Raw genomic sequence first — 23,308 nt, 5'->3', positions numbered from 1 at the left:
AATAATCCCAGAGATGTATTACTACGCTTATTCAAAAAGTTATCAGTTTTTAAACAAATTCTCTCTCTCTCTCTCTCTCTCTCTCTCTCTCTCTCTCTCTCTCTCTCTCTCTCTCTCTCTCTCTCTCTATCGTTTTTAATTTATTGTTTTGAGATCCTAATGTTGAATACGTGATATATTATATATATATATATATATATATATATATATATATATATATATATATATATATATATATATAGATAGAGAGAGAGAGTAGAGAGAGAGAGAGAGAGAGAGAGAGAGAGAGAGGATATACGTTTTAGTGTATCAATAAGAAAAAAATATTCTTTGTCAGAGTCTTGGGAGCCCATACCAAAGTGAAATTCAATCTGGCTTCCATGAGTATTAACGACTGGCTATCATATGGAACTTTCTCTCATTAATTTATTTGGAATACATATGATGATTCATTAACAAATGCACCAATCATATTATTTTAATTTGTACTCAGTACTAAATTATGAATATGTTGACAATAATTTTGGTTCCTAATTATAGACCATTGTCAAGCTTCCCATTATAGACGTTATTTGTTTGTCAATTCTGTGGTAGCTTCATGGGAAATCTTCTATGGTAACTATTCACTTTTATTTATTTCTTCCAAATTGTTAATCGCAAAGTTTTTTTTTTTTTTTTTTTTTTTTTTTTTTTTTTTTTTTTACGGCCTTGCATCCTCTAATCTGCTCCCTCCTTAAAATTAGCCGCACCGTATTTTAGGGTGAGGTTTCACGTTGGTTAACCCCCAGTCATTTAACTGACCCCGGGCTGTTGATGTCGGTGCCAACTAAAGCTAATCTATTTACATTACAGTGCCACTTTGGGCACGTAGGTGAGGCTATCCTCTTGATTCACCGACGGCGATTTACGATTCAATCTATGGTTGGTTTTGGGGGGACGGATGCCGCTTGGATACGGTTTTTTTTTTTCGGGAAGGGGGGGCCGGGGGTTGCTGAACTGCGGTTTGCTTAGTATTTAAAACTAAATAGTTAGGACGTTTTCGTAAGCTTTGTTTGTAGAGGCTTCACCGAAGCATTGCGTTTCTACTGAACAAAACGTATTAGTTTTTTTAATAACTTACTTTTAGTCGTTAAGTCCTAAATACTGGTAGTTTGGCGTTTTGTAATGGGTAATTCTTTAAACATATCATTGTAGTATTTACTTTTGCATTTAGAAAATCGTAAGAATTTTGGACTAATCACATTTACATTTCATGTTGGAATCAGTGTTCTCTAGTCCTTTTTGTAAGATTAATGTTCTAAAAGCTTCATTGAATCATTTAACTTTACTGTGGACATTGCATAATCTTTCCTTCTTGCTGCCTTAAAGTGCAAAACCCTGGGATGGCTTAAGGCCAGCATGATATAACAGCAAAAGTTCGGTGAACGCATTTAAAAACACGTTCAGTTTAGGGGTTTTGCTATAATTGAATAAAGAGTTCACCAGTCATTACAACCATCAATTGTATTTAAATGTATGTAACATTATACTTTCATGGGATATGCAGAAGACAACGCTTCCAATGGCTTTAAGAATTAGCCAGGAAAGTATTATTAATCCACAGACATCCTCGTGTATTCATAGGCAGTGTCTTCAACAAGGACATTCCTCGCCTCTTATAATAACCCAAGTGAATGGCAACAATTAAGTTCTCTGGCCGTCTAACGAGGTGAAAGGAAAGAATTCTATAAATTTGCAATAGACAATTTTTATCAGAAATAAAATGAATGTGAATAGCAATAAATGTGAAACAAGATTACCCATTTGATGACGTGCGTTTATGAAAGAATAAACTAAATTTAGACTGTCTGTGACATTAGAATAGATCAGTCCGTAGCAGATTATTCACAGATCATCTGGGAACGATGTCCTGTATCTGAACTCTCACTAAAACCATTTTCGTTATTGTTTTCTTCAAGGCACTATGATAGGTGTCCACCTCATTCAGTCTCCGTGAGAAAGTTCGCCTGCGGAAACAGTATCATTCTTATTATTTCTGTAAACGAACTTTTCTGCTTTGGATAAGGATAAAAGCTTTGACTTTTTAACAGTAATTTCTTTTAGAGTATCAATCTGATGTTTATTGCGAACCAGTTTATCTAGTCTTTCTAGGACAGATTTTAAACGGAGAAACCATAAATGTAATGGATGTGATTATCTTATACCATATACTATATGCATACACAAACCTATATATAAGTTTAGGTTTAGTATATATATACATATACATACATACATATATATATATATATATATATATATATATATATATATATATATATATATATATGAATAACTTGATCACGACGTATATAAAACGTGATGCTATGTATAAATAAAGATTTTTTGCCACGAAGGAAAAAATGGAAAAGCGAGATAGCCGAGTACTTTCGGCAAAAACCTTTATATATATATATATATATATATATATATATATATATATATATATATATATATATAATATTGCATGTCTAATCCTACAAATATTAACTTTTCCATAACTTTCATCCTTTTCCCTGATTGCTTTCAAGTCCCGTTACGGTAATGGTTTCCAATCTTTTCTAATTCTGCGCCCCCTTCATTGAATGGCAATTCTCTGTGCCCGTCTCCCTCTTTTAAATACTGTAATTTACTGGCATAGTCGGCACATGTCAATAATTCACAATATTATGATATTATATATATATATATATATATATATATATATATATATATATATATATATATATATATATATCATAATATTGTGAATTATTGACATGTGCCGACTATGCCAGTAAATTACAGTATTTAAAAGAGGGAGGCGATATATATGTATGTATGTATATATATATATTAATTCCTTAATATAGAATTTAAAATTGTTTATATGTTTAGACAACTAAATTTCATATTTATATCTGAAATATTTTCTCAGTATTTTGAAATTCTGAGTTCCATCATAATTAATAGTTTTCAGATATAACTGTCCCCTTCATCAGGCATTGGCAGCCCTTCGAGGCCCCCCGCCCCCTAGGGGAGCGCGCCCCACAGGTTGGAAACCACTGCGTTGCAGTGAGATGATTGCTTTCTTTATCCATTTTATCCATATATCTATATTAGCTTCCCTAATCAGTACTTTTACAGCACATGTAACCAGAACTTACAACATCTGTAATCAGAACTTTTGAGTTTGTGATCACAGACAAATGAACAAAAGTGAAAAGTTACGTCACCCTAGATCTCCGATGTAGGTTAACGTATATAAGAGAGACAAAATTCAAGGAACCCGTTATTGTAGGGACTTGTAACTCACGTAGTAAAGAAAACGTTGGCCAGTTTTCTGCACCCATGGATGCTCGGGGAATCTACAGAGTCTAAAGTTGGGTCTTTCTTTATTTTACAGTCGTTTCAAGTTTCCTATTTTTTACCGGTCAGTTATATATTACAGCAGCGTGGAAACAAACCTACCGAGTTCAAAGTATACACTTTTTGTATAATTTTTGTTCGGGTTGGGTTTAAGTAATGAGTACGGATTTTTTATTTATTTATTTTTTTCTTTTTGTGATACTGCACGTGATCTTGAGCCCTGAAAAGAAAAATCCACATCATTTCCTAAAGACATGCATTTGTCAGATAATTAAACACCTATATTTTTTCGTCTTCCAAGTTTGCTCAAGCTTTTACCAATTTTCTGAATGTTAACAATCTGGCTCTTTTCATTTATGGCACGTTCCTATTTTATGTAAGCGCAAATTTCAGGAACTGATAAATAAATGTGGAATTAACGGCAAAGATTTCTGTGAAAGTTCTAGGATTAATTTACAGAGATTTTATGGAGGTGTATTTGTTAGAGAGACAGACAGACAGACGTGTAAAAGGAAATACTTATGATTAATTACTTAGTCTGTACTTGAGCTATGGACTAGCAGTATTACAATTTTAAATTATGGTTGTCTTTATTTTCTTTGAATAGTTCTTTCATAATTAGAACAATAAAGTAATATCTAGTATTTGACCAGTGTCAAACAGAGCTTTAAAAGGAAAAGGGTTACAGGCGTTTAGGTTTCCCAAACCTTCGAACTTTAAAGACCTAATAATACAATAAACTCCGATTTCTTGACGATCTGATAATTTTGAAGGATTTATAACTGTCTCGTTGGATAAGATGAATAAATCTACCCCGGTAAATATTCGTTGAGAGGCATGCTTGATTGGGACGCCTGAAAATGTTTTTAGGATTAGAATGGTTGAATGTGATTTGAGTGAATATGGATTTATAGAATTTTCTGTAGGCTTGGAATGCTCGAGAAAGCTATGGGAAGAGCTATATGACTGCTTTTGGTGTTAAATTGTATCATCCGTATTATACAGTTAAAGATAGAAGCAGTTTTGTTTGCTGCTCTTTGAATACTTCTACTAAGCGCGAATATCTTTTAGAGGCGTTTCTCTCCGTTGCCAACGAAACAAATTGTGAACACCGTAAACGGAATCAGGTATCCTATAGTAGATTCACATCACCCGTGCATCTGATGTCTAGGCCCGTTCCTTACGACGCTCCTGATTGGCTGTTGATAAGTCAAACACTAGGATGGAAACTCGGTCTCTCGAGAGAGTTCACATAGGCAGGATGTATGTTCCACCTCTCCTGATGGATACTTTTGAAAAACGTATTCCTTAGGAGAGGTGGAACATACAACTTGCCTATGTGAACTTCTCGAGAGACTGAAAATATCCTGCCCTTTGATTGGCTTATCAACAGCCAATCAGGATGCACAGGTGATGTGAATCTACTAATGTGAATTGTTATTAGTTCCTCTCATTGATTTACTGGCAGAAGTAAATATTCACGAACCACTAAGTTTCGCTTGATGGATGAGACTGACGGCAATCAAAGTTTGACGAGAACACGTCGTCAGTTGCTCATTCACTAGGCAAGTTCTCAGTTTTAGATTAAGATTAAGTTTATAATAAATGTACCTATTACTTTGATAAACTAATCGAAATTGTAATACATTTATTATTCAGTTAATCGTTGAAATCATAATCAGTATTATTGTGATAATACACATCGTAGTAGGAACTGAATTAATTATACGAAGTTACCTGGAACCCTCTTGGGAACCTCCAAAAATCACTGCATCAGAAGAATGAATATTTATCAAATTTTTATTTCAGTCAATATCAGTTCTCTAGCAATACAGTAAGTATTAGTCTGATTTGATTATGCTTTATTTCCGAAAAAAAGCTCCCGAAATTGCTGTACTCTCGGTTGGTCAATAATAAAGGAAAGGCAAATATTACAACTATGTTTGTATTGTTTATTATGGTTATAGGCACAGTGGTTTTACATGCTTGAGTGAGGAGCATACGGCTCAGGTGGAATAAACAAAATAGTCCCAAATTAGCGGTCTTTATTCATACTTTTGGTCATAAAAAATAGTTTCTTCAGAATCGTCACTGTTAAATCAGTACTAATATAGGTGGATGCTTTCATTCTAGTTTCCCCTCAGTGATTTAAAAGCACTTCCTGTGAACGATTCCTGGTCCAGATTCTTCATACTCTTCCTTGGTGACCCACAAGGCCTGGAAGGTCGACAGAGACCCAAGGATGGAACCACCGATCCAGACTGAGTACTTTCTCTCAGGGGGAGCGATAATCTTTACTTTAATTGTGGATGGCGCCAAAGAAGTAATTTCCTTTTGCATTCTATCAGCAATGCCAGCATACATGGTGGTGCCACCAGACATGACAACGTTGGCTAAAAGATCTTTCCTAATGTCAATGTCACACCTCATAATGGATGTATGAACGACCTCATGAATTCCAGCAGCTTCCATACCAAGGAATGAAGGCTGGAAAAGAGACTCTGGGGCACGGAAACGCTCATTTCCAATAGTGATGACCTGGCCATCAGGAAGTTCATAGGACTTGTCGACGGTGGAAGAAGCAGCTGCTGTGTTCATCTCGCCCTCAAAGTCCAGAGCAATGTAGCAGAGCTTCTCTTTTATGTCACGAACAATCTCACGCTCGGCAGTGGTGGTGAAGGAATAGCCGCGTTCGGTCATGATTTTACCAAGGTAATTTGTGATATCACGTCCTGCTAAGTCAAGACGAAGGATTGCATGGGGTAAGGCGAATCCTTCATAAACAGGCACCATGTGAGAAACACCATCACCAGAGTCGCAGACCTCACCAGTGGTACGACCAGAGGCGTAGAGGGAGAGGACAGCCTGGATGCAGACGTACATAGCGGGCATTGAAAAAGACTCGAACATAATCTGAGTCATCTTCTCACGGTTGGCCTTGGGGTTAAGGGGAGCCTCAGTAAGCATGGTGGGGCACTCCTCTGGTGCAATACGGAGTTCGTTGTAAAAGGTGTGGTACCAGACCTTCTCCATGTCGTCCCAGTTGGTGATGATACCATGCTCGATAGGGTATTTGAGGGTGAGGATACCTCTCTTGCTCTGGGCCTCATCACCAATGTAGGCGTCCTTCTGACCCATACCGACCATCACACCCTGGTGACGAGCACGGCCTATGATGGAGGGGAAGACAGCACGTGGGGCATCGTCGCCGGCAAAGCCAGCCTTGACAAGACCGGAGCCGTTGTCGCAGATGAGGGTCGCCGCATCCTCTTCGTCGCACATGGTTGAGGTCTATGGATGTGCTTGCTATTTACCTGGAACTTTGAGAATAGAAGACTCATTTTGATGCTAAGAGCAAATTAGTTATTATTAATGTTGTTAGTGTTTTGGGTAATTTTAATTAAATTTCAGGTTAAATGAAGTTTAATTCAATTGGATTATTCCTAGTTGTAGAATTTCTTTTTAAATTTATAATTTTATAAAATCATTGATTTTGCCAAATAGATTACCTCAAACCCACATCACTCTCATTTCAATAGAAGAATGAAAATATTTTTTATACAAAAGCTAAATCGGATTGCAGTGGAATTTATTCTTACAAACCGGATTGCAGTGGAATTAATTCTTACAAACCCAATTAGCAGATTTTAACAAATGTTAAAAGGTTAATAAAAAACAACGCCGTCGTTAATGTCAGTTGCTTCTATAAAACATGGTGGTGGACGTATGCAGATTAGAATAGTAAATTGCTTTTACTTTTACAGCACATTTCTGTTCACGAGAAGTAAATGTTTAGCCATCTTATACTATGAAAATCCACCGTTCTTCAGTATACCTGGTTTAACGTATTTCATTTTGTTCACAATGAAATCTAATTTCATGGTATCCCGTGAAATATTTCTCTTGTTCCTGGAGAACGAAAGGGACACAATTGGATCTTACAGGCTCAAGAAACAATCTTCTAAGAGACAGTAGGAAATAATAAGGAACCAGTTCAATTAATCATGTTACTGGAAAAGTCCTTTGCTTAAATTGTTTTTTCACAGATTTCACAAAACATTTTTTCTGAAACTCAAATTTCCCTTTTTCATGAATATTATTTGAATACTAAATAAACTTCAAGGTTTGAAAGTCAGTTAGATCTTTTCTTGGTCTTCGTGGTTTACAAAAAATATTCACTTTTATGAATATAAATTCATTTAGTATTAGGGACACCTGGAAATAGAGCACAGTAAACTGAATATGAACACCGTTAAGAGACAATATCCCTCTTATTGCCTGGAAATAAAGATCTGTTGTTAAAATTCACTTAGATACTGAATTATTGTATTGTAATACTGATCACTGTTTTGAGATTCGTACTCTGTCGCAAATTCTGTATATAACCAACATCGTGAGCACAAACAATCCTTTACTTGGTCTCATTGTTATGTTCTACTTTAAAGATTGTTTACAAGGAATAGGAATAGTTTCTTTTGGTTTCTCTTTGCTAGCGGAACGATTTTCGCTTTGTTATAAGTATAAAGTTGAAATAAATGATAGGAATACGACAGTTCATCAGCAACTGTTCTTTCATTGTCATCAGGTAAGATTTGAACTACACGTGAATATCAGTTTGCATACTCTTGGGGTTGCATCTTTTCAGCGACTAAACAATTTTATTTTACCCTGTATATGGGCAAGAACCATAGCACCGGATTATTTGAAGTACAGGAGTTTTTAACATTATTATTATGTATAAGATGGGTCAGCGGTTTCAATTGTCAATATTTAGCGTGTCAACTCAGGGGCAAGGAACACCACAACAAGTCCCGCAAAGCCGCTCGACAATTGTTTCTTTGGTTAACCAGAAACTTCCCGTAGCAACTCCAGCGGGCGGATTGATACACTTGTCGTCCAAGGGACTTACCACGAGCTTCTTGAGTCTCGGAGTGACTAAGGGGTGTCTGGTGAACCTGCTCTTTATATACACAAACACCTTCATTATTCTCTTCAGGGAAGAATTCCGAAGAGGAGCCAAGGAGGCCTATACCGGGAACATAGGAATCGGCTAACCTCTGATCTAAGTCACGGATGCCCTTAAATTAGCAAGACAAAGATCTCGCGAGGGCCCATCTTTCAAGATGAAAGTCTGCATTTTCTTTACGGCCGCGGACGCAATAGTTCAATAGAATTTTCTCCGCTTGCGTCCCGCTGCCGACCGATTCTTAGTGTGTTTCGTAAATCAGCACCGTCGCATTTCCATTTTCTTTAATACGGTCCAACAGTTAATCTGCCAAAATGATCAAAGGGTGTCTCTCCTCGTTCATCACAGGAGCACTCTCTCTCTCTCTCTCTCTCTCTCTCTCTCTCTCTCTCTCTCTCTCTCTCTCTCTCTCTCTCTCTCTCTCTCTCTCTTAGGGTTTTTGAGTTTCTTCTTTTAATGTCCAGTTTATTCATGAATATCAGGACATTTGTGTTCCATTCTACATGCTATTATGTTACTTTGCCAAATATATTTAGATTTGATTATGTTAATGAATCCCTGATTAATATACAGACAAATCCAAACACTTGCGTGCTTATCGAATTCATCAGTATTCTCTATATCCAACCCGGGCATAAAGTCGGATTCTCGTAAAATATTTTCCTTTCACGCCAGTGTTTTCCTATTCCTGGACCATAGCACTCACCGTTACAGCTTTTTTTCCGATCTAACACAATTTCATTCTTTCAGGTGTACAAAGAAGCTTTCTCAATACTACAACAACTACCGCGTACGTAGCTCTATACTTTTTTTGCTACCGTTGACAAGCACCCTTTGTCTTTCTGAATCCTGTGCTCTCGCACACAATGTTCATTCACCTTTTGTCTCGTTAAGTGCCAGAGCATCTAGTTTTCTCTCCAACAAATCAGCTATTATATATATTTCCTCTCTCCTTCAACAATTCCACGTATTTTGAACTCCTCCTCCTCTTCCGCCCACCCGCTATGTGTCTCTCTTTCTCTCTTTCTTCTACAGTATCAGTATGACACTATGCTGACGGAAAGGATGGTATTATTTTCGTTAACAGGACTCTCCCCCTTACCGAAAAAGCCCACAGCTTTTCACAGGGCGCTCTCCTGCATTGGACGTACCTTATAATTGTGACTCAAGTTTTTGGTACTTCCTATGGCAGCAGTGATCAGGTTGCTATAAAATTACCTATTGATATTGCAGTAAACAGCGCCCAAATATTAAAAGATTTGAGTTATCATGACGAATGTTATATTGAAATAGGATAACGAGTGTATCATTATTTTCACGATGGTTGAAGTGAAACCCTTTTAATTGTTACTTATATTTCTATTTATATGTTTTAATGTTACACTGTATTTTCCCAGTTACAATTATTAACTTGGCACTCTTTCCATCTTGACCTGATTGCTATCATTGTTGCTCCGTTTCGTGTCAGGATTTAGCAATTTCGGGTTTATGAAATCGGTCAGGAAAAAGTTAGCTAATGAAGATGAGCATATACATCCGCTGACTTACTTAACAATCGTATTTCACCACTGAATCTTCTGGCCAAATTTAAAGCTCTTAAATTTAGAGCAATAAAAACAATACCGAATCGGTGCCAGGGAAGCTTAGAATTTGTTATTTTTATCTTGTTATACATAGTTGCATAATTTGGTAAAGTAAGTGTTAACGATATTTTAGCAGTCAGCTACTGAATTTTTTTCCACTTTAGCACTACAACTACTGAAATAAATTGTCCCCTTCTTTCCTCGTAAGAGTTTTGCCTTCGGTGTGGTGTGAATTTATTCAAAGATGACAAGGAATTCAGGAAGGCAGCACGAAATGAGAAATATGATGCGATAAGAGTTAGACGTAATGCAGTGAATTAACCTCAGTTTTTTTTTTCGCAGAAACAAATCCTGGTGGGTTGATGCTTAGTTAAATTTTCGCGCTGCATTGTTGCCTGTCATTTTGTTTCTCTTAATAAATCTTCGTATTGCATCATTGTGTCATTTTCTTGCTCATACTGAAACCCATTCTGGAAAGAGAGGGACCGAAGTATCTTTCTATATATTTAACATGCATGATAAGTTCACCGTGTATCTAAGCCTAAGCACTTAATTAGGCACCTGGAAGTTTGTTCGAGTGTGATTTGTCGAAGCCAGAGTTTAGCATAAAATGTGTCCAGTACTCTCATATTTCTAAATATAATAATAAATTTACCGCATTGTTTAAAGGTAATAAGTGCGGCTTGTTACAGGACATAAAACATGAGTCATTTGTGTGCCCCCAATTATTAGTTTACGGATATCCTACGGTTCCAGTTTTCTCTGTAGCGTTTCTTGTAATCTTATTTGTTTTAATAGTGTTCATTTTCAACGAAAACATTGGCAGTGCACAATATTTGAGATGGGTGAATGGAATGCCAAGTTGCTCACTAATTCACACAGGTGACAAGTATGTGCATAGTTACATATATACTTGAGAGCGTATGATTAGCGTGCGAAACACGAAAGTAGTACGTAAATTTTTAGACATTTACATAAAGAGTAATTTCTTGTTAGGGTGGCTAATCTTTCTTACCTTGGGATTATCAAAACGAGTGAAGGTGAGGGTTTTAGATATATTTTAAGTAAAAGCGTGGACATTTATGGGATGTTAAATGTTTTCTCGTATGTTTGTGTTTTACAATTTTTATGAAACCTTGAAGACATGAATTTTGAAGTATAGGATAGTAACGAAAGCATGGCGTAATATTACTATTTGGAGAGTGGAGTGGTTTACATCTATTATAATGCTGGGAAAAGTAGTCAGTATTTACTGAAAATAACATTTACAATATTCGTAATCCATTACTGCGTAATCGTTTACTGACAATAAAAGAGAAATCTTTATTTGAATTGAACTGAACAAGTCCAAAGCTACTACAAGAAATTTTGAAAATATACAATATAAAAATACAACAAATCAAACAATGTTAGAAGCATTTTCGATGAACAATTCCAGGACCAGATTCTTCATATTCCTCTTTCGTAATCCACATAGCCTGGAAGGTGGAGAGAGAACCGAGAATGGACCCACCAATCCAGACAGAATATTTCCTTTCAGGAGGAGCTATGATCTTCACTTTGACTGTGGATGGAGCGAGAGCTGTAATCTCCTTCTGCATCCTGTCAGCAATTCCAGCATACATTGTGGTACCACCAGACATGACAATGTTGGCCAGCAAATCCTTCCTGATGTCAATGTCGCACTTCATGATGGAGGTATGAACAACTTCATGAACTCCAGAAGATTCCATGCCCAAGAAAGAGGGTTGGAAGAGAGATTCAGGAGCTCGGAAACGCTCATTACCGATGGTGATGACTTGTCCATCAGGAAGTTCATAGGACTTGTCAATAGAAGAGGAAGCAGCAGCAGTGTTCATCTCACCATCAAAGTCCAGGGCAATGTAGCAGAGCTTCTCCTTGATGTCTCGGACGATCTCACGCTCAGCAGTGGTGGTGAAGGAGTAGCCACGCTCAGTCATGATTTTCATCAAGTAGTTGGTGATGTCACGACCAGCCAAGTCCAGACGGAGGATGGCATGGGGAAGGGCAAAACCTTCATAGACAGGCACCATGTGAGAGACACCATCACCAGAGTCACAAACCTGACCAGTGGTACGGCCAGAGGCGTAGAGGGAAAGGACAGCCTGGATGCAGACGTACATGGCGGGCATGTTGAAGGACTCGAACATGATCTGAGTCATCTTCTCACGGTTGGCCTTGGGGTTAAGGGGAGCCTCAGTAAGCATGGTGGGGCACTCCTCAGGGGCAACACGGAGCTCATTGTAGAAAGTGTGGTACCAGACCTTCTCCATGTCGTCCCAGTTAGTGATGATACCATGCTCGATGGGGTACTTGAGGGTGAGGATACCTCTCTTGCTCTGAGCTTCATCGCCGACGTAGGCGTCCTTCTGACCCATACCGACCATCACACCCTGGTGACGGGCGCGGCCAACAATGGAGGGGAAGACAGCTCGGGGAGCGTCATCACCGGCAAAGCCAGCCTTGACAAGACCGGAGCCATTGTCGCAGACGAGCGCCGTTGCTTCTTCCTCGTCACACATGGTGGTGGTTGGTTATGGAGTCAAACTGAAATCTGGAAATGATGAGAATGAGTTAGGTATTGTTAGGGTGTTTACTGAAGCTGCTGAAAAACTGTATTTTTAGGAAACCTTACTAATACCTGCAGTAGATTTCTGACAGTAGATTACTGTGGAAAACGAAAGCTTGACGTAAACACCAAGTAATGATAAATTCAGAATCATTAAATACAATATTATCTGTACAAAGTAAACCGTGAGGTATAGTAGATCTGTGACAGAGCTGGTAAACAATGAAGTCTTAGTTTTTATGCAGATCAGCTTCATACTCCATGGACTACACCAGTTGCTGCTCCGTTCTAATTGTCTGTTAAAGCTAGCAGCAATTCAATATCACAGAATAAAAAACCTTAACATGAATAGCATCGTTTGCTAATTGCACTTTTCACTGATGAAAATAATATACAAGAAAGGTCTAAGAACACTACCCTGCCGGTCATTTAAAAAACTGTGAACAAGATGAAAAGCGTACAATAATTCAGCACTTACAAAAGATTATATATAAGTCGAAAGAATCATTAAAGGCTTGTTAATGTAACCAGTTCGATATAAAGGTGTAATCACTAGTACCTAATTCTTTCTTGCTTGTATACCTGCTACCAGGAAGACAAATGTAGATTCGTGTTATAGGAAGCCTTGCAGATAAAATTTTCCGGGCACTGAAATGATGAAGAAATGATGAAGATTGACCCATTTCTTGGCGAAATTAACACTTATATAACTTGATGCATAATTCCCGTTTGCGGAAATTTGTTGTTAAGGAACCTAAACGGTAAACGGTGATGAATGTCAATTGCAAACTGTTTCCACCAGAAGTAACATATTTATTAAATCTTTATTTTGCTGAGGTATATAAGTTTCATGTTTCAAAATACTGTAATTTAATGGTTGATCTACTTTTTTTTTTTTTTTTTTTTTTTTGCTATGTTGAAGATTTCATAAAGATTGGTATATTTAGCAACAATATGATAATTTTCTGAAAACTTCAGAAAACCTTATTTATGAAAGAAGAGACAATGCAAACACAACGAAAAAAATTATTTTCTTCAGATAAGAAAAGCTTTCTTTGAGAGTACGTCAGTTAGCGTTACCCTTAATTGCTTCGTACGTTTATTTCAATTGAAGAAAAACACTTGCTTGTTTGTTTGTTGTGTATAAGGATAATTACGTGCGAAGTAATCACAGATATGGAAAAATAATAGTTTTCTGTTACTTTTGTACTCACATAGTTTCATAGCTTCGAAAGATTAGTAGAAAGTATTAAACATAATATGAATATCACAGTTTACTGGCATTAATACTGTTAATCAATGGATTCCAGACGATACTATAAACATTAGATTTTTGCATGGGAATATCTTTGGATATTACAGCTTCATATTAACTGACAAAAATTTTGTAAGGGAAATAGAACTCGAATCCATTGAATATACCGCGAACGGAAAGTATCAAGCACGAAACTGCACTAAAGCCAATTTATAGAAGATCAATCAATCAATTAAGTAAGCTGCTCCACCACTGTCATAAAGCACCCTCGCCGACGTGTTAGACTCGAAAGTAAAATTCCTTCGCTAATCCTTCCCTCCTTCCTACCTCCTCCTGCCCTGATGAGTCGGTAAAGTGACTAAAGCTCTTGGCAGTCATTTTCCCCTTTTTATACGAAGAAGCGGTTGAAAACTAAACAAGAACACAGGGACTTGCGCCAAAAAAACATTGTTTGCGTGATGGGACTTCCCAACATGGCTCATTCCTCCCAAGACAGTGAGCACGGGCATGGCTTCAGGAGGAGAGGGTGGACGGGGTGGGGGTGGGTGGGGTCGGGGTGGAGGGGGAGAGTGACTATTGATAGTATGTTTCGGGTTGTAAACATTATTTCAGGACTTTTGGAAGCTTTTAACAGTGGATCTATCATTGTTTATTTCATCTAGGGCTTCAATCTAGTTTTGATAGGGCAGGATCCAACGCTACTTCAAAACAGTCCATACTTGCTGTACATTTAGTTCGTTATGAAAAAGTAAATTACAGCCGTTCTCGGCATTTTTTATCCCGTGCAAAATGGTATTATCATTGTAAAACCATTTATATATTATTCCAAAAGAATAGATTTCCTTAAATAGATCTCCATACTTGTCTACAATTTCGCGAGTGTTCGCTTTATGTTAGATGTAATACGATGTTGAATCGTCTGTGAGGATTCAAATGATCAGCTTCTAACTGGGGATTTGTTTCTATGTAAAATAGCCGTTTGTTAGAAACTATAAAGCACATGATATATAATAAATCCATATTAGACCTTGTCAAAGGTGTTGGAGGGGGATATCCCCTGTCTTGATCATGAGCGGTGTGCCCAACTAAAGCTCGAATGAAAGGCAATGACTTAGCAGAAGGTTAAACCACTTCCTTAACTTTATCATCGTTACAGCCTCTTTGAAATAAGTGAATAACATGTGTCCACGTAAATTGTTTTATCTACTTCGATGGACGAGAAACATCTAGGCGAGATATTTAAATATGCATTTATGTTTCACACACACGCACACACACACACATATATATTATATATATATATATATATATATATATATATATATATATATATATATATATACTATATATAAATGCAGTTGTGGTCGTACTTCCACTTCATCTCGTCGCTTCATGCGATCATCTTAGGTCAATAAGAAAAATTCATTCAGGACTTTACCATAACTATGATAAATTCATTATCACTCTTAACTACACCATATGTTGGAAATACGGCGACATATACTGAACACTCTTGATAAGTTTTAATTCGATTTCCACTGAAATTATGGGAAATGAAATTAAAATAAAAAATGTATCATTTCCCATCCAGGGGTACGATCCCGAGTTACAGGAAATTGGATTTGGGGTTTAACCATCATACCCCTACGAAAGAAAAGAATTGATCTTAGTTCACACATGCGTATATCTGCCGAAATCAGAGCAATTTCCTTGACTGTCTCGTGTAGAGTTTATCAGTGCAATCCTTAAGAAACGAATACATTACAAGTATTAAGTATTTATTTAGCTTTGCGCATTTTAGCGTTTAAAAAAAAAAAGTCCGGATATAATTCGGCTCGCACACTGAAGAATTTCTAGATGCCTCGGTACCATAAGAAATTCGCGATCTAGACGAGCCGAAAAGTAGTAGTTTCTTTTCAACATGGGGCTTATCTTATCCGGGCCAACCATTTCTGCGAGAGCATAATTTATTTTACCGTTTGTTTTTTTTAAATTTAGGCGTTACAGATTCATGGAATTGAATTTGCCAAATGAAGATAGGTAGATCATATTTGTTAATAAATTTGCTTATATTTCAAAGTGTGTTTATATATATACGAGATTTAAATAACTATATATATAAAAATACGTTACACCTACATACCTCTGCATGGCATACAACAGAAGGAAATGGTACGGTTATATTAACTGTATGCGCCCAGAGGAGCCAAACTGACACCAGCTCGTAGTGTTTTCCCAAAGGATTTTCGAAAGAAATGTAGAGTCCGTCTGCATCTCCCTTACTCCGTTATCTCATCTACAAATGAAACTTCCGTCAATCCCTTTATAGTGTCATTTCTAACTCAGTCATGCAATCGAAAAAAATCTTTTTCAGTATGCGGACGCATGTCCACCATACAGTAATGCAAATCGTACCAGACTGATGTACTATACTATCTTACCCAACTTCGATCTAAGAAAAACAGTTCACGACGGAATTAACTCCCGAATAATCTGTCCTAAACGAAATACTTGGCTGTTAAGTGCTCGTGAAATGGATCGGTGCTCACTTTGGTACACCTTGGGAGGAAAAGCCGTGGCGCGGAGATTTAGTGCCGCGGGGAAATAAATAGTGCGGTTGTTTCTCAATTCAAAGCAGTTCGTTGGTCCTGGGCGAATATTCAATTTTCATGGGAACTAGGGATGGTTTTTGTTACAATATATATGTCATGGTTGGTGTGCAGTTAGTCGGACGTATAATATTATTTATTAATAATGACGCACCTACTACTACTACTACTACTACTACGAATACCACCACTATTAATAGCAGTAATGATAATAATACAGATAATAAACGTATATTGATGATGTTCAAAATAATAATCATCATCATGTGGATACTACTCACAGTAAAGGACAAGCATTATAAGGACACATCTCATTAGTAGCTACCACTACTATGAATAGTAGTAATCATAATAATAAAAATAGAATACACTAATAACAATTATCATAGTAATAATAATCATATAGATTTGACTCACAATAAAGGTCAAGCATTATAAGGAAACAGTTCATTAGTAACTAACACTACTATTAATAGTAGTTATAATAATAATACAAATGACATATACTAATGACAATAACAATAATAATCATAATAATAATCATCATCATATAGATACGACTCACAGTAAAGGACAAGCATTATAAGGACACATCTCATTAGTAACTACCACTACTATGTATAGTAATAATAATAATAATAATAATAATAATATATACTAGTAACAATAATATTCATAATATAATAATCTTCAAGTAGAAACGACTCACAGTGAAGGACAAGCAGTATAAGGACACATCTCATTACTAACTACCAGGTCCGAGCCGTAAACCTCATCCAATCTCAAAATACTAAGAATTAGATTGAGACTACGGTATGCCATAGTTTTGAGTAATCAAAGTGTACAATACAATATCCCAAAAAGCCTGTTTATCGAAATCCCGTTGATCATGTCAGTCGGCTTCGTTGCATAGAAATGAAAACTTTCACTGTACCACAAGTCAGTGTTACAAATTGTTAATTAGCCGACATTGCTATCACAGTTCAAAACTTTTAGCGGATCGAGTAGTCAGTCTTCAAGACCATCTTCTTAGCCATCATTATATATACATATATATATATATATATATATATATAGATTATATACATATATATATTTATTTTATATATATATATACATACATTACATAACATACATACATATTATAATACATACATACTTATATATATATATATAATATATATAATATATATATATATATATATATATATATATATGAATAAAGGTTTTTGCCACGAAGGAAAAAATGAAAAAGCGAGATAGCCAAGTACTTTCGGTCCTGTTCGGACCCTTTACCGAACAGGACCGAAAGTACTTGGCTATCTCGCTTTTTCATTTTTTCCTTCGTGGCAAAAAACCTTTATTTATACATAGCATCACGTTTTATATACTTCGTGATCAAGTTATTCTATATATATATATATATATATATATATATATATATATATTATATATATATATCTATTATCTGTGTGTGTGAATTCAAATATATGTATGCATGTGGTGTGGATATGTACAAGAATAAGTGCAAAAGCTTGAATTAGATGCTTATCATAAAAACACTTGTCTTTCGTTTTCGTAGATCTGAGCTACTCTGGCACGTAGACCAACAGCAATGGAAACCCTCCTTCTTAGTTCATATAGCAGTAGCCAAGATATCGAATAAATATACCGCAGGGCACCAGAGGTTAAATTAATCCTAAATTATCTTGGTTAACGTCGGCGTTCCCCTTGCTAAAATACTCTCCCGTTATTTTCTCTCTCTCTCTGTATAATATATATATATATATATATATATATATATATATATATATATATATATATATATATATATATATATATGTGTGTGTGTGTGTGTGTGTGTGTGTGTGTAACATTTGTGTGTGTATTGCAATATGAATAGAATTTTTATTATTTAGTTAACAAATTATTGATTAATATTCATGGTATTTTATCGTTGATCAATATATCTTTTGACATTCGGTTTTGTTTCCAAGATTAATACTGATTTCTTATTATTTTGGGGGTGGGTAGGCCGGAGGGAGGATTGGGGAATATGAGTATGAAATTAATAGAAAGATTACCTGCTGTAGTCCATAGATGTTTGTAGGGTGCGACGTAGCAGTTTGTGGCAGCTGCTATCCAAATCAATTATTATTATTATTATTATAATTCTTATTATTATTATTTTCATTATTATATTCATTAAATTATTGGTAGGGGAAACCAGCGGGAAACGTCTGATCTCGATCTCTCGTGAAGTTTATTTATTTCGCTGAGAGATTTCCTTTTTTTATAGTACTCCTAAACTTAAGTCCCAAGCGATAATCTTCATGGGTCCATGGTACTGTAAATGTCCCACAAATACAAATTACTGTGCCTTATCTGGTGATTGTTTATTGTTGTTGTTAATGCTTTTAGGCAAAGGGCTCCTTTGTTTACACTGTCCTCCTTTTTGCACATTTTGTAAGTGAATTACTAATTATATATATAATATATAATATATATATAATTATATATTTACAGATATATTATATATATATATATATATATATATATATATATATATATATATATATATAATATATTAGAACGATGCTTTCAAGCAAAGTTAAGCTTTCTTTTACAGAATTATTCAAATTGTATTTGAATTTGGGAAATAAAGAAATCACGCGTAGTTTCAACTTTATCAGTTGCTTCGTTATCAGCTTGAAAAAACCCGTACGACGTACATACATACCTGCATCAATAAAGGCAAATGCTAGCAAAAGGACTTTGTGTCGAAAGGCCTAGCAACCACTCCATTGTTTCATTTTTCCTTCTTGGCATTTTCCTTTATTTATACATCAACGCGTTCCATATCTTCGTCATTCAGCTAAATACATTCATACATACATACATACACACACACATATATATGTGTGTGTGTATGTAATGTATGTATTTAGTTGAATCACGAAGATATGGAACGTGGTGAACGTATAAATAAACGTAAATGCGAAGAAGGATACGTGAAAGTATCGTTCTAATATATATATATATATATATATATATATATATATATATATATATATATATATACAAAAGTTATTAATTCACTCACATTATATATATAATATATATATATATATATATATATATATATATATTTATATATATTTATATACTACATAGATGTGTGTGTGTATGTATACACACATCAAATAGGCTATACTATTCGACCAACAAACAGTATTGGTAAGAGCGAGAAATCTGAACCACCAACAGACCTTCGTTCCCAGAACATGTTTTCTATTAGATGTTGAATTGGGCAGTTGGCATCAGGGTCGCAAAGTAATGAGTTCGGTTGCATACACGCCATGTTGGTCCCTCAGTTCTAATTTATCCCAGTCTGAAATACTCTCTCGGCTGTTAAGGCTCTTGTGCAAATATGTGCGAGGAATGTGACAGCATCAGGAGCTTTAAAAACATCTCTTGGTGACAAAAATGCAAATCCGGTCGTAATTATGAGTGTTTTTGTAGATTAAGAAAACATCCGTTTGTTGACATTCGACAAATCGGGATCTAGTGAGGACTATTTGTTACATACACCATTTACTTCATGTTATTGGTCATTGCTCCCCATAGAAATATCTGATATTCTTATGTATATCTTCAGTTAGTATTTATTTACTGAATTAGCATCAGAAATAAAGGAAGAATGCCGTATTTTATTACAATAAGCGTATAGATTGTCTTCCTTGCGGGTTTTAGATCAAGATTTACATTTTTATTTTACAGGAAAGTCGCAATCAGGGCAACTTCAGCCATACGCGTGACCCTAAACTCAGATGTTTTGAATGCAGGGCGATGGTTAGTATGGTGTTGGCGTCGCACCTCGGTGGTCGCGGGTTCGATTCTCGGCAATTCCATTGAGGTGCGAGAGATGTGTATTTCTGGTGATAGAAGTTCACTCTCGACGTTGTTCGGAAGTCACGTAAAGCCGTTGGTCCCGTTGCTGAATAACCACTGGTACCATGCAACGTAAAAGCACGATATAAAAAACAAACAAACAAACAAATATATGTACAAGTGAGAGAGAAAATATATGCATAAATTCAAATTTAAGCCATAAAACAAATCTTAACATGTTTTCCAGTGTTTCGGACTATATCCCCATCGATCTCAGAAATGTACTTTGTAAGATGTCTAGAATAACGACAATATATTGCTCCCCTAATATTATTCTCCTTGCATTTTAATACATTTTTATCTATTTATTTTTCTTTTTTGATAAGCAGGATCTCATATTTATGTATTGCCCTTTACCTCCTCTTACTTCTTCCTAATGAACACCATATTCTTTGGAAACTTGAATATCAAGTCAATGGCCCCTTTGGTGGGGTTGTTTCATATGAATAGGTTTCATCTTCCAAAAAATAAAAATAATATATAGTAATAATAATAAGTATAGTTGATTTGTAATTGACTCAGGCAGCCTTGATAACCCTTTAACAATAAATCCTAGTATGCCATACAGAAAACGTGGAAATGTATATTTCTAAGGATTTTCAGATATCATTATTGTATAATCCTTGTTTATTCATGTGCCGCTGTTCCCCTGGCATCTTTTCATGTCAATAGGAAGAGAAATAATTGTGTTATCTAGGCAAGTAACACTAAGTTGAAAAAACATAAAAAATATATTTATGAGCCGCACGTTCTCGTTTGCAAAAAAATATATTTATGAGCCTTACGTTCTCGTTTGCCTTTATATTAGCAAGATACATTTTACTTGGAGAAAGGTAGAGGAGAGAGTAAAAAAAAAAAGTTTGAGAAACACAGGAAGACTCGAATAGTTATCTAAAACCCATACTAAGTTTCCCTTTCCTGATGTCTCCATTTTCCCCCAATCTTATAATTAGAATTTTTCTCTTCTTTCTTAAATTGTCACAGTTGTACACCAAAAAATGCTACTGGAATTTCTTTGTAGTTTAGAAATAATTATAATTTACTAATGGCTCTCGAAGAAATGCACTATAACCATTTGCATCATGGAAAAGCTATAATTGTGGTGCACATTTAGACCCTGCCCGTGTTTTTATTATATAAATTTTTGAATGCTTTCCGATTTTACTGAACATAATTAAGGTAATAAAGTCGATTCAGTCCATTATACACATTAATACTTATAGTAGAATCCTTAGATAATATGGAAAGTAAGGTCATCGTTGATTGAAATGAATGTTAGGTACTCGTCATTGGAATGAGTATAAATAAATAGATAGTTTTCGTGGCTTCACATGAGGTTGTAATAGATATTTTAGGTAGATAGATATTTATTAATAAAACTTACAAACATACTCTTCTTTCATGTACACTTTGTGTAGACATAAAGTCTTTCTCCAGTTAATGAAATATCTGTTGAATAAGGAAATGGTCTCAACTCTTATATTTTAGAAGCATTTACGATGGACAATTCCAGGACCCGACTCGTCGTATTCTTCCTTGGTGCACCACAAGTTCTGGAAAGTAGACAGAGATCCAAGAATGGAACCGCCGATCCAGACGGAGTACTTCCTCTCAGGGGGAGCAATGATCTTGACTTTAATTGTGGATGGGGACAGAGTAGTGACTTCCTTCTGCATCCTGTCAGCAATACCAGCATACATGGTGGTACCACCAGACATGACAACGTTAGCCAGCAAGTCCTTCCTGATGTCAATGTCGCATCTCATGATTGAGTTGTGAACAACTTCATGCACGCCGGAAGATTCCATACCTAAGAACGAGGGTTGGAATAATGATTCAGGAGCTCGGAAGCGCTCGTTACCGATAGTAATGACCTGACCGTCAGGAAGTTCGTAGGACTTGTCGATGGAGGAAGAAGCAGCAGCGGTATTCATTTCTCCTTCGAAATCCAGAGCAATGTAACAAAGTTTCTCCTTGATGTCACGGACGATCTCACGCTCAGCGGTGGTGGTGAAGGAGTAGCCACGCTCTGTCATGATCTTCATCAAGTAGTTGGTGATGTCACGACCAGCCAAGTCCAGACGGAGGATGGCATGGGGAAGGGCGAACCCTTCATACACAGGAACCATGTGGGTGACCCCATCCCCAGAGTCGCAAACCTGACCAGTGGTACGTCCAGAGGCGTAAAGGGAGAGGACAGCCTGAATGCAAATATAAGTGGCTGGCATATTGAAGGCCTCGAACATGATCTGAACCATCTTCTCTCGGTTGGCCTTAGGGTTCAGAGGAGCCTCAGTAAGCATGGTGGGGCACTCCTCAGGGGCAACACGGAGCTCATTGTAGAAGGTGTGGTACCAGATCTTTTCCATGTCATCCCAGTTGGTGATGATGCCATGTTCGATGGGGTACTTCAAGGTGAGGATACCTCTCTTGCTCTGAGCTTCATCGCCGACGTAGGCGTCCTTCTGACCCATACCGACCATCACACCCTGGTGACGAGCGCGGCCAACGATGGAGGGGAAGACAGCTCGGGGAGCGTCATCACCGGCAAAGCCAGCCTTGACAAGACCGGAGCCATTGTCGCAGATGAGAGTCGCTGCCTCGTCGTCGTCACACATGGTGGTGATTGGTCACGGGGTCTTGTGAAAACCTAAATAATCAAATACAAATATAGTTTATTACAATTATCTAAATATGCAAAGCAAGAATACACGTTTTTTTTTTCTCATATTAAAAGTCAGTTTGTATGCATAAAACTTTGTTTCTTTCTTAAAAAAAAAAGATTAATTTGGGAATACTTTTTGTCACTCTCACTCTCTCCAACACACGCAATTAAGATGTCACTCAAAGCAAGTCAGACCTTTCTATTCTCAAGAATTAATATTTTTAGGAACCTGTGCGGTGTGATTCGAATTTTTGTCGTAGTTTTATAATATTTTTCAGAGGTGTACAGCACGCGTGTCAGGT

The 23,308-nt window shown here is 36.4% G+C and overlaps 3 protein-coding genes across 4 annotated transcripts; all 3 read right to left on the bottom strand.

Moving 5' to 3' along the window:
- Positions 1-5,325: 5,325 nt before the first annotated feature.
- On the bottom strand, positions 5,326-8,377 carry LOC135201513 (actin-like). The gene is made up of 2 exons (XM_064230503.1): positions 8,297-8,377; positions 5,326-6,707 (listed from the first exon to the last, which is right to left on the bottom strand). Exon 2 carries the CDS (start codon positions 6,667-6,669, stop codon positions 5,536-5,538), a length of 1,134 nt encoding a protein of 377 aa, XP_064086573.1. The 5' UTR covers positions 6,670-6,707; positions 8,297-8,377; the 3' UTR covers positions 5,326-5,535.
- A 2,599-nt stretch (positions 8,378-10,976) lies between these two features.
- On the bottom strand, positions 10,977-14,243 carry LOC135201511 (actin-like). Of its 2 annotated transcripts, none has more exons than XM_064230500.1 (2): positions 14,109-14,243; positions 10,977-12,511 (listed from the first exon to the last, which is right to left on the bottom strand). In XM_064230500.1, the coding sequence occupies exon 2, from the start codon at positions 12,477-12,479 to the stop codon at positions 11,346-11,348; it is 1,134 nt and encodes a 377-aa protein (XP_064086570.1). In that variant the 5' UTR covers positions 12,480-12,511; positions 14,109-14,243; the 3' UTR covers positions 10,977-11,345. The 2 variants fall into 2 exon arrangements, with proteins under 2 accessions (XP_064086570.1, XP_064086571.1); XM_064230501.1 differs by lacking the exon at positions 14,109-14,243 and adding an exon at positions 13,949-13,973.
- Positions 14,244-21,701: 7,458 nt separating this feature from the next.
- Positions 21,702-22,991, bottom strand: LOC135201526 (actin-like). Its single transcript, XM_064230518.1, has one exon. It carries the CDS (start codon positions 22,957-22,959, stop codon positions 21,826-21,828), a length of 1,134 nt encoding a protein of 377 aa, XP_064086588.1. The 5' UTR covers positions 22,960-22,991; the 3' UTR covers positions 21,702-21,825.
- Positions 22,992-23,308: the final 317 nt, after the last annotated feature.

Source organism: Macrobrachium nipponense, chromosome 28, assembly GCF_015104395.2.
Source record: "Macrobrachium nipponense isolate FS-2020 chromosome 28, ASM1510439v2, whole genome shotgun sequence".
NCBI lineage: Eukaryota > Metazoa > Arthropoda > Malacostraca > Decapoda > Palaemonidae > Macrobrachium > Macrobrachium nipponense.
Note: the sequence above shows the minus strand (reverse complement) of the source record. Positions and strands in the feature narration are given on the sequence as shown.